The sequence below is a fragment of the Cetorhinus maximus genome, chromosome 6, assembly GCF_964194155.1.
Source record: "Cetorhinus maximus chromosome 6, sCetMax3.hap1.1, whole genome shotgun sequence".
Classification (NCBI taxonomy): Eukaryota; Metazoa; Chordata; class Chondrichthyes; order Lamniformes; family Cetorhinidae; genus Cetorhinus; species Cetorhinus maximus.
In genome coordinates this window covers 22,667,548-22,680,078 of record NC_135884.1, presented here as the reverse complement: position 1 = coordinate 22,680,078, position 12,531 = coordinate 22,667,548, and the positions used below count along the sequence as shown (strand labels likewise).

The 12,531-nt window shown below is 45.6% G+C and overlaps 1 protein-coding gene across 1 annotated transcript in view; it reads left to right on the top strand.

The window, feature by feature from the left end:
- The first annotated feature begins 2,335 nt into the window (after positions 1 to 2,335).
- Positions 2,336 to 12,531, top strand: part of LOC144681635 (protein shisa-5-like) — an 82,883-nt gene continuing 72,687 nt past the window's right edge. Inside the window, exon 1 of the mRNA XM_078543410.1 lies at positions 2,336 to 2,635. Coding sequence (XP_078399536.1) covers positions 2,569 to 2,635 — 67 coding nt within the window. The 5' untranslated portion in view covers positions 2,336 to 2,568. The remainder of the gene's footprint in view (positions 2,636 to 12,531) is intronic.

The following is a 12,531-nucleotide window of genomic DNA, read 5'->3' as shown; positions in this document are numbered from 1 at the left end:
TGCCATGTTGCTTTTTATATTAAAGACACAATATCTTTATACTTGTAGTGCTGAAAGTTGTGTTGTTGGTGTTTACTTTAGAATAGACCTTCAAACATATTCAGCTGCTTCATCAATGAGCTTCCCTCCATCATCAGGTCAGAAGCATTCGCTGATGATTGCACAATGTTCAGTAACATTGGGAATCCCTCAGATGCTAAAGCAGTCCATGCCCACATGCAGCAAGACCTGGACAACATTCAGGCTTGGGCTGATAAGTGGCATGTGCCATTCATGCCAACAAGCATCAGGCAATGACCATCTCCAACAAAAGGGAATCTAACCATCTCCTCTTGATATTCAATGGCATTACTATTACTGAATTCCCTCACCATCAACATCCTGGGGGTTACTATTGACAAGAAACTTAACTGGACCAGCTAAATAAATACTATGGCTGCAAGAGCAGGTCGGAGGCTGGGAATTCTGGAGCAAGTAACTCATCTCCTGACTCTTCAAAGCCTGTCCACCATCTACAAGGTACAAATCAGGAGTGTGATGGAATACTCCCCACTTGTCTGGATAAGTGCAGCTGCAACAACACTCAAGAAGCTCAACACCATCCAAGACAAAGCAGTCAGCTTGATCACCACTCCATGCACCACCTTAAGCATCCACTCCCTCCACCACTGATGCACAGCAGCAGCAGTGTGTACCATCTACAAGATGCAATGCAGCAACTGGCCAAGGGTTCCTTCAGCAGCATCTTCCAATCCTGCAACCTCTACCACCTCAAAGGAAAAAGGCAGCAGATGCATGGGAACACACCATCCGCATGTTCCCCTCCAAGTCACTCACCATCCTGACTTGGAACTACATTGCCGTTCCTTCACTGTTGTTGGAGCAAAATCCCAGAATTCCCTTCCTAAGAGCATTGTGGGTGTACTCACACCACATGGATCGCAGCAGCATAGGCAGCTCAACACCACCTTCTCACTTGTGTCATGTCAGTGGATCACAGCCTGAATTACTTATGGGCATATTAAATCATTTGAGGAAGATGTGTTTTTTTTTAAAAACGGGCATACAAGCAAAAACTGGCTGAGAATAAAGTAATCACTTTCTGGGAAAATCCCATGTGGATTACACTTGACCGACTAGTCCAGAGAGACCCTGCAACGTCGCACCTAAAAAGGTGTCAAGGCCTACTTCAGGCAGAGACACTTGAAAGGCAGAGGGGCAATGCAACAGACTGAACTTTAATCTCCTGTGTTTGCGGAGACAATGGACACTGATTACCACATCTCAGCAGAAAACATCTCCTGTTGAGTTATATCTCAGAATGTGGAAATGGCCTGAGTTGAAAGAAAGCAGGTTCTGGGTGAAAGACATATTTGTTTTTCCCTTCCAGGAACACAAGAAAAGGGGCTAAATGGCCGGCTGCAGACCGGACCGGTGTGTTCTAGTTCTGGTATGTGCTGTGAAGGTCACAGCAGAAGAACCAGCAACTAGACATCCCTGCAGCTTGCAGGTAAAAGTCATTCTCTCTCTCCCTCTGGCTGGAGGCAAGTCAGCAAAACCACAGACAAAAAGGAAACAGGACAACTCCTTCAGCTAACCTGCAGAACCAAGTTTCTCCAAACCAACTGCTCAACTACCAAAGTCAGCTCTACCGGGATCACCCAACTTAACGGCCATAGCGTTTCGCCGTCTACACCTCACAGGCAAGCCAAAGACTGATTCACATATCTTTTGAACCTTTAGTTTTGGACCCAACTTCTCATTTCTAATGTGTGTGTGTGTGTGTGTGTTGTGTTTTATTATTTTTTCTCACGTTTTAGTAACTAATAAACTCACTCTTTCTTTGACTCAAGAAAGCCTGGTTAAATTGGCTCATTCTAAAACATAAATATATTTGGGCTGGGGAAAGGTATCCTTGAGGGAAGGGGGTCTTAAAAAAAATAACCTTGTTGTGACCAACCGAGGGAGTTGAATGAAGAAGGGGGCAGTTCATCCCTCCTCACTGGGAAGCAGAACAAAATTGGGGTCCTGTTCGGGAAGATAACAATTTGGGGTATCTCGCCAAAATTGGGGGCGTCCACCCCGGGACGGCGGTAACACTTGCAACATCTGGATGGGCAACAAATGTTGGGCCTGCCAGCGACTCTCACATTCCCAAGAACAAATGAAAAAATAAATTGCAGAGTCAAGATCTATTTTATTATGCTGCATAGATTGGGTATCTTGTTGAAAATCTTACTTCCTTAGCAAATAATATTGTAATTTTCATATGTGAGCTGAGGGAGGCACTGTGTGAGCTTTGGAGCTGTTTATGGAGAATACCTTCGGGGGATGAATGACGAAAGGTTCCTCTCATGACTGGAAGCGAATTAATCAGCCGAAGCTCTGTGGTCGATTAAGTTCTGTGGTTCCTTCAGCATCTATATGTGTAGTCTATTCGCGGGCAAACGGCAGGAGGGGTTCGTGCCTGTGGCAGAGTGACTTGGCTGTGGGGTGTTGTCTGGTCTGGCTTCAGCTGTGTGCCTTTTAAGAGCTGGAGTTGAGAAGTTAAAGGGCTGATCTAACTAAATGGCGTCTACATGCTTGTTCATCACTGCGAGCGTCTTGTGCTGTTCTGTGATATTTTTACCTCTCGGTGAGTTGTTAACGTCTAAAACATCCGTTTATGATTTATAATGTTCCACGTCGACTTGCAAACTCTTTATCCGCTGTCAAGAGGCGGAGTTATATGCAGCTTCTTTGTTAAGATGTTTAGCTTCTCGTTCCAGTTGACTCACAACCGCCTTTAATTAATTAATTTCGTTTTTTTTTAACCGTATCCCTTCCACTCCTAGGTTCTCTGAATCCAGGTCATATTAGAAAATATATCTTTAAAAATAAAGTTGCAGCCCAAAATAGCTCAATGATTTAAGCGTGTGCAGCTGATTCATACAGATCAGGAATGTACTGGGACCCTTTCGCACCCCAACTGTACCGAGATCTTAAGCAGGCTGAGGATAGCCGCTGTTGCTGCTTGGTGGGGAGGAAAATGCGCCAGAACTCCTGCCCCTGATCCAGGATTGCCATTTGCTGCGATGGCCCCCGTAGTCAAATAGCCAACATATTCATGTCAAGGCTCCTGCGCGCACAATGTGACCAATTGGACGAGGTTCTGAAGAGTGACAGCTGCCTCTAAATCTCTAGGCAACGAATACATCTGCAAGAAACATGCATTTGTTGCTATGGCTCACTGCAATAAAAGGGGTAAAATTTCCTCAAATTGTTTGGAAATTATATCCATAAAGCAATTTGGCCAGCCCTGGACAGCAAGCAAGGAATGCCCTTGTCCAGAAGCCAAGTTAAACAGCTGCGTGTTTCTCCCATGATGGATGTAGTCACACTCATGTGAACCATGTTTTGCTGTAACAGATGTAGTGTGCTGCTGACTCACCAGTGACATCTGTTGGCAGTTTTCTGTGCCACTTGAATTGTCTACTTTCCTGACTCTCAGTAAGTTGTTGAGTTAGCATCTGGGGTCCTGAATGCCCGCTTTATTACCAAGCGGCTTTCCTTCCTGTGTAATTAAAAGAAATGTTTGATATCGTTTTTTTGATTTGTCCCAGTGCTGCTGGGGTAGATGGACATGTTCAACTCTGAATCTTTGACGTACTTGCTTTGTGAGTCAATGCTTGAGTTTGCTTATTTCTCTCTGCTCGAAAATATGTGTCTGTTCTATTCTGGCATGATTATGCACTCAACAATATAGCCAATGTAAATGTAAGGAAATCCCCTATACCTCAATAGCTAAATTGGGTGGGCATCGCATGTGATCAGATAAATTAACTTTTTGCCTCTGGGGCTTGAGATTAAATGTAATCTGTATTCATAAGATAATACCACTTAATTTCCCTGCTCGCTGCAAGATTAGACATGAAATAAACTTTAGTCATACGCCTTTAGTGGGTTTGAGTTTACAGTTTAAAACTGCCCAAAGTTTAGCAGAATTGCAATGTGAAAATTGAGAAAAGCATTTTATTTGGGCAAAGTAGAGAGCATTTTACTGTGTAGCCTGCCACTCTATACCTGATCTGGCCCCTTAGGCAGCTGTGGCTTCAGCTTTCTAGGCCCTCAGCTCTGCAATTCCAAGCCTAAATCTCTCTGCTTCCCTATTCCTCTCTGTTTAAGGAGCTCATTAAACATGCCTCTTTGATCAAGCTATTGGTTCCCTGTACTAATATCTCCTTATGTGGTTCAGTGTCCGATGATAACCTGATAACCTTTCTGTGAAGCACCTTGAAATGTTTTGCAATATATTAAAGGTGCTGTATAAATACAGGCTGTTGTTGTTCTGTGAACACTGGGTGGCAAGTTGGGAAATTGAATTTTACTTCTGTTGTAATATGCCTTTAAGGGATAGCAGCATGCCATCACTTTTAGGGAGAGTGTCATGTGATCCAGCCTCTGTTTCATTTCGGCCTGGAGCAGGGGACAGCAGACATAGCCCTGCTGCTGATGTCTTAAAGCTTTCTGCCTGCGTATATCTATTCACATATGCTTGTTAATAAATGAACCCACAATGTGTTTGCACAATCCCTTATGAACAATTGGTGCCTTTATATCATTATAACACACGTAACTTCACAGCACTGGCATTCCTCAACTTGATCAGAAAAAAAATTACCTATAAATTTAAGAAAAGGATATTATCCTGAAAGGTTGCTATAAATCAATGTATCAAAATTTGGAAATATTTTGTTCTATTAAATTTACATGTTAACAATCTTGCTTTTACATAGTGCCCTTAACATACTAAAATGTCCCAAGGTACTATACGTGAGCAATTGTCAAATAAAATTTGACACTGAGGCCTGTAAGGAGATAGTGGGACAGATGGCTAAAAGCTTGGTCATAGGGAGAGGTTCTAATGAGCGTCCTACAGGAGGACCGAGAAGTGGAAAGGATTAGGGATAGAATTCTAGAGTTCAGGGGCCTAGACAACTGAAGGCATAGCTGCCAATGATAATTTAGCAAAGAAAACTGGGAATGTGCAAGAGGCCAGAATTGGGGGATTGCTGAGATTTCAGATGGTTGTAGGTCTGGAGGTGGTAACAGGGATGGCTGAAGCCCTGGAGGGATTGGAACACAAGGGTGAGAATGGCCCTCCCTGTTCAGCAAGGCCAATGTAGGTCAGTGAACATGGGGGTTAAGAATTGAATCAACTGAAGTTGTGGGGGGATGTGGGGGAGGGAAAGAGTCATTGCAGGTTTACTGGTGACATATCAATGGCCTAAATCCAAGATGCTGGGCAACTTTGTGTTGGTGTTCTTGCAGAAATAAATTTTTGCTGTCTTTTTGGGAGGGCATGAGCAATACGAAACACGGGCAATCAGCTATTAGTGACTCAATTTTTCTGACTTAACATAGTGGGACTCTACAGCTGGTGGGCTGAATTTTAACACTCCAAACTGTTCACAGCAGAGGAGTCAGACAGCGCATCAGGAACCCAGAAGTTGCAGTGCATTTGTCATGGCTTTTTAACACAGCCTTTTTGATGACCTGACTTCTGAGTTTCCCAACCAATTAGAGCAAAGGGGTGTGATGGCAACTGGCAGCGGTCTATTCCAGCTGAACAATATAGAGGGACTATACAAGGTTCAGAGTTGGAGCATGGTAGGGGTTTTCGAGCAGAGCAAGAAGCTACAGGAATTGAGAGATATAATGTAGCAAGGCAGCACTATGCTTCAGTGATGCATCTCTTGACATTATGAGGTATGCTGTGAGAGGAAGAAAACAAACAGGGAAGGTTAGAATTGGCTCAGGAGTCAGCAGCAGGAGTGTTGTCTCATAACCATGAATAAAGTGCTGCAAGAGGTTCGATGACCTAATCAGGGCAGGAAAGTGAGTGACATAACATATTTAATTGTGTTCTGATGTGCATCTAACCTTGAACAATCTCTACCTTCCCTTCTCTTGTACCTCAAACCGCCAAACCTTGCAGGTGTACCCATCCCTTTTTTTGTTGAGTCACCTCTTCACACCCCTATTTTGAACAACCACTGATGACACTCCCTCTCATCTTCATGCAATGTCACTCATATCCGTCACAGCAACCCTCCAGATCATTACACAGCTCATTAAATTGTTATGAACAGATACAGAAAATCATCAAAAAGGCTATTGGAATGATGGCTTTTATATCTAGAGGACTAGAATACAAGGAGTCATGTGTCAGCTATACAAAGCCCTGGTTAGACTATACCTGGAGTACTGCAAGCAGTTTTGGGTACCACACACCTTAGGAAAGATATGTTGGCCTTTGAGAGAGTGCAGTGTAGATTTACTAGAATGATATGTGGATTCCAAGGGTTAAACTACGAGGAGACATTACACCAACTAGGGTTGTTATTCCTTAGAATTTAGAAGGCTAAGGGATGATTTGATTGAAGTTTTCAAGTTATTAGGGAGAACCGAGGGTAGATTGGAAGAAACTATTACTGCTGACTGAGGAGCCTAGCATTAGCAAACTTCATTGAAAAATTAGAACCAGACCTTTCAGAAATGAAATTAGGAAATATCTCTTTAAAAAAAGGATGGTAGAAGTTTGGAACATTCTTCTGCAAATGTCAACTAATGCTTCAGTTATTAAAAGTATTAAGGGATGGGGGTAAAGGCAGGCATATGGGGTTAGATCACAGGTCAGCCATGATTTCACTGAATGGCAGAACAGGCTCGAGGGGCTAAATGGCCTACTCCTGTTCCGATTTCCATAAATATTGTTTTTCTATCCTCTTAAACATTCCATTTCACACAGTCGTAGGTCTTTCTTCCCATGGAGCACAGAGCACCAGGGAGAGGCAAAGAACCTGAGGCGGCTTTCTAGCTATTGCCACCTTAACCACTGCAGTGGAGGAGGCCTTGGAGATAAGCAAGGTGTTGACATGCCTGACTGTTGGAGACGGAGAGTTTGGGGGTTGGTCTCTCTGCTATCTGATAACGGAATTGAATATCACGCTGACACATGTCATACAACACTCCTGCTGACTTTACGTGAGGAGCCACCGAAAAGTGATAATATGCCCAGTGATGCTTTAGCACCCTCTCACTTCATCAGTTCTAATTTGTGCCTTTCATCTCTAACAGTTCTTACAAACATCTCTCAGGAGGTGATGTGTGAGGAGGATGGAGACTTCTTGGTGGAGGTCACACTCTTAAGGATGCATCAGCACATGACTCATGTTCACACTCCATCAGTGCAGACATACAGCGGCCACCAAGACAGTTACTTGGATTCTCACTTTTTTTATTCATTCACAGGATGTGGGCTTCTCTGGCTGGGCCAACATTTATTGCCCATCCCTAGTTGCCCTTGAGAAGGTGGCGGTGAGCTGCCTTCTTGAACTGCTGCAGTCCATGTGGTATAGGTACACCCACAGTGCTGTTAGGAAGGGAGTTCCAGGATTTTGATCCAGCAACAGTGAAGGAATGGTGATACATTTCCAAGTCAGGATGGTGAGTGACTTGGAGGGGAACTTCCAGGTGGTGGTGTTCCCATCTATCTGCTGCCCTTGTCCTTCTAGGTGGTAGTGGTTGTGGGTTTGGAAGGTGCTGTCTAAGGAGCCTTGGTGAATTCCTGCAGTGCATCTTGTAGGTGGTACACTCTGCTGCTATTGTACGTTGGTGGTGGAGGGAGAGAATGTTTGAGGATGTGGTGCTAATCAAGTGGACTGCTTTGTCCTGGACGATGTCCAGCTTCCTCAGTGTTGTAAGAGCTGCACTCATCCAGGCAAGTGAGTATTCCATCACACTCCTGACTTGTGCCTTGTAGATAGTGGACAGGCTTTGGCGAGTTACTCGTTGTAGGACTGCTAGCCTCTGACCTGCTCTTGTAGCCACGGTATTTGTATGGCTAGTCCAGTTCAGTTTCTGTTCAGTGGTAACCCCTAGGATGTTGATAGTGGGGGATTCAGTGATAGTAATGCCATTGAACATCAAGGGGCGATGGTTGGATTAACTCTTGTTGGAGATGGTCATTGCCTGATACTTGTGTGGCGTGAATGTTACTTGCCACTTCTCAGACCAAGCCTGGATATTATCCAGGTCTTGCTGCATTTGGACATGGGACTGCTTCAGTATCTGAGGAGTCACGAATGGTGTTTACAATTGTACAATCATCAGCGAACATCCCCACTTCTGACCTTATGGTGGAAGGAAGTCTTTGATGAAGCAGTTGAAGATGATTGGGCCGAGGACACTACCCTGAGGGACTCCTGCAGCGATGTCCTGGAATTGGGATGACTGACCTCCAACAACCACAACCATCTTCCTTTGTGCTGGGTATGACTCCAACCAGTGGAGAGTTTTCCCCCTGATTCCCATTGGCTCCAGTTTTGCTATGGCTCTTTGATGCCACGCTTGGTCAAATGCTGCCTTGATGTCAAGGGCAGTCACTGTCACCTCACCTCAAGAGTTCAGCTCTTTTGTCTATGTTTGAACCAAGGCTGTAACGATGTCAGGAGCTGAGTGGCCCTGGTGGAACCCAAACTGGGCATTGGTGAGCAGGTTATTGCTAAGCAAGTGCCGCTTGATAGCACTGTTGATGACCCCTTCCATTACTCGACTGATAGGGCTGTAATTGGCCAGGTTGGATTTGTCCTGCTTTTTGTGTACAGGACATACCTGGGCAATTTTCCACATAGCTGGGTAGATGCCAGTGTTGTAGCTGTACTGGAACAGCTTGGCTAGGGGCGCGGCAAGTTCTGGAGCACAAGTCTTCAGTACTATTGCCAGAATGTTGTCAGGGACCTTAGCCTTTGCAGTATTCAGTGCCTTCAGCCATATCTTGATGTCACGTGGAGTGAATCAAATTGGCTGAAGACTGGCATTTGTGATGCTGGGGACTCCGGAGGAGGCCGAGATGGATCATCCACTCGACACTTCTGGCTGAAGATTGTTGCGAATGCTTCAACCTTATATTTTGCACTGCTGTACTGGGCTCCTCCATCTTTGAGGATGGGGATATTTGTGGAGCCACCTCCTCCAGTGAGTTGTTTGATTGCCCACCACCATTCACGACTGGATGTGGCAGGGCTGCAGAGCTTAGATCTGATCCGTTGGTTGTGGGGATCGCTTAGCTCTGTCTATCACTTGCTATTTGGCACGCAAGTAGTCTACTTACTTCAGAAGTGAGCAGGTTATGGAGGTGGATACACCAGAGGAGAGTCCCCATTGGTGAGCACAGAAACCTCCAAGCTCTGCTTACAGGGCACAGATGCTGAGGCTATTAATGAAGAGGACAATTCTGGAGCAGCAGCAGAAAATGTGGGGTTCTATCAGTATTTACAGAGACACAGCATTCTATCGGAGGACTCCACCTCTAAAGTTAGCGCCATGGTGTCTCGGCCCTTCGCGCTAATGTCTACATCCATGGAAAGAGTGGCCAGCTGCATTGAGCATCAGTCACAGCAGGCAACTGAGTACATGCTGGCTCTGGCCAATGGCCTGGACACTCGGACTGCCACCTTATTGAGGATTGAGGAAAGCCTTACCTTGGCTGTTCAGCACCTCCCTGGAGTGCTCTCCAGCCCTTGGCTAGCAGGGAAGTGCAGGTGGGCCACAAGAGGGAAGATGGCAAAAGAGCATATGGAAGTGAGGTCTCTGCTCAAAGTATTTCCACTTCTCAACCCTGCCCTTCAGAGTCCCACATTACCAGCTGCCCTACCTTGCACAGCTGGCAGTGGGGCAGTCTTTGCCAAGTCCTCTTGGCCTCGAAGACTCGGAGGATGTTGGCTGAGAGCATCTAATCCGCCTACCTCTGGCACTGCTGAAGCCACAGGGATGGCATCATGTGGGAGCATCAGAAAAAGGAATATAAAAGTTCAGTAGTTGTTAAAGGGGGATTTAACACCCCCCTCCCCATCACAGTGATGAGTTTGGGGTGGGGGACATTTAATTGGGTGGGAGGGTGCTGGGTGAGGACCCTGCCACCTTCCTGCCTCTGTCCGATTTAAGGAAGGCTCATGAATGGCCTTCTCACTTAGATGCTAATTGAGGCCCTTAAGTGGGCGATTATTGCCCACTCAAGGGTCTCATCCCGCCACCGCTGATATTCGACCAGGAGGTGTGGGAGTCACCATGCGGGGAGCATGTAAAAGCAAACCCTAATTTGCTGGCTTCCGGAGGGGCAAGGGGATGGGGTGGAATGGGGGTTCCTTGTTCAAAGGCATTCAGTGCCTGATTGAGGGACCCTATATCGGGAAGAGGGGGTCGGCCAAAGAGGAACCCCCCCCTTGCCTTTCTTCTGACACCTTTTCCCCCCTCCTCAACCAGTGACCTTCATCCCTCCCTCACTCACCTGTGGTCTGGGTCCCTCGACAATCCAGGCCTCTGGTGGGTGCAGCAGCCACTGCTCCCTGTGGCACTGATGAGCAATGGAGATAGCCTCTGCTTGGCTGGCAGCTCTCCGGAGAGCAGGAATTTTGCCCCTGAGGTCCTAAATCCCAAAGAAGGCCCAACATGGCCGGTTAAGTGACTGATGAGCACTTAATTCCAGAAGATCTTCACCAATGTAGGGGACATGGGGCTCCCACCGGTTCTCCCAGCTAATAGCCGAGACCTCCATGGCCAACATTAAATCCTGCCCAGTGTTACAGTTCTGTTTCATGTTTTATATGCCATAACATTTATTTCAAAGCTCTATTGTCCCATCCCGGCCATTTTTGCCTGCCACCTGCCAAGTGGCATTCTGCTTTGTGAAAAATAGAACAAGTTTAAAGGTAATCAATGGGTCCCTGTGAAAAGTGGTAGATTTTTCATCATGAGGCTGCTTTGTGCTGGGAACTATGGTGGCCCAATATGTTCTGAATTTGTTTGCCAATTGGCTGCACTGCCTCAATTTAATTGAAGCATGTTTCCTGGAGGTAAGACCTCACTATATGTTTTTATAAAAATTATATATATGTCATCATGGTTAATTTATAAAATCTTAAGAACTGGTCAAAGTTTTAAAACGACTGAAACCGTTGCTGGCTATGACTCAAACAAAATGAACTTCCTGGCATTCAGAACAGCTGCTGTCTCGTCATCTCTGAAGAGATGCTAATCTGTGATTGCGGAGATCAAATCCAAGGGAATTGTACAAAGACATTTTTAAGGCCAAGGTCTGGCCAATGGAGATGACCAGTCTGAAAGGACAAAGGACCTCAGGACTCTTTAGAACTTTTTAATGGTTGAAGCATCACCAATCTCCAGCATCCAGACTAAGGAATATACATTCTTTGTCAAAGCTAAAATGGGGAGGTAGGAATCAGATGACACCCCCATCCACCCCAAGCTGCTGGAACTTGTAACACTGTCTTGTGGAGCTACGAAGCTCAGTCTGTCATCTTCTGTCAACCAAGCAGCAGCAGAACCAGAGCTCTGTCCAGGTTTAAATTGCCTGGCCCCCATCTACACTCTTTCTACTGGAATGAATTCAGCTTCACATGCCCTCATCTCATCGTGGAAGTCATTTCTGTTGGAAAACTGAATTATCCAGCATCAGTCTTCAACCTGCTGACTCTGAAAGAATACACCGTTGGACTTTGATTCTGGACTTATGTGAAACAATAATTCTCATCTCTGAAGTCTTTGTCCTGTACCTCTTTCTTTTCCTGAGCCCTCTTTTATTGTATGAATGTACCGGGGGGGGGGGCTACGTAGTGACACCAACCCCCCCCCCCCCACCCCCCACATTTTGTGTGTGTAAAATAAACTAATCCTCTGATTTTACCCTATCTTGAATTTGATGTGGAGTTGTTAATTGAAATTGGATCACTCCAAAACCAAGGAGTTGGGGAAAATACACCATTGCTTATAAAGGAGGAAATCAAAATCCAAACACCTTTTCCTGTTTACAGGCGGATAGTGAAAGGAGAAATCGGGGCTGTTTAAATTAAACCCCCCTCCTGTCCGTAACATATGCCTGAATCAATTTGCCTTGGGCTTCCTTGGCAGTTTTGTTTGCCACTGCTGGTGCCCTCCTGAAGAGGCAAAACACTCAGCACTTTCCTCCTCTTGCAGCTCCAGTCTTACAGCTGTGTAATGCTATGCAAGGCAGAGCAGACCATTGTTATTCTGGAATCCCTGGCTACTGCATATGAAAGGCCATCCCCAGATCTGTCCATGCATTTGAATTGCAGCTTCAGCATCCCAACGGCTTGCTGTCAGCATAACTATGGTGGTCACGTGGCTCCTTGCTGTAACTTTTCTGGGTGTCCATGATAGGGTTCCTCATAGGTATCGTCAGCCACATCTTCAGAGGGTAGTAGCACTTGTCTCCAAGGAGCTATCCACTAACTCAGCCTTGAGGTGTGAATATCTTGGAAGGCTTGACTGGCTCTGATGAATGCATCGTAGTAGCACCCTGGCAATCTTGCACCAACATAGGTGATGATCTTTTGCTGGTTGCAGATGAACTGATTATTGATGGAGTGGAATCGCTTTTGGTTGTTGAAAACGCCAAACCGATCTGTGGCTGCTTTGATTGTCAAGTGTGCAGTTGATGACTTCCTTTAC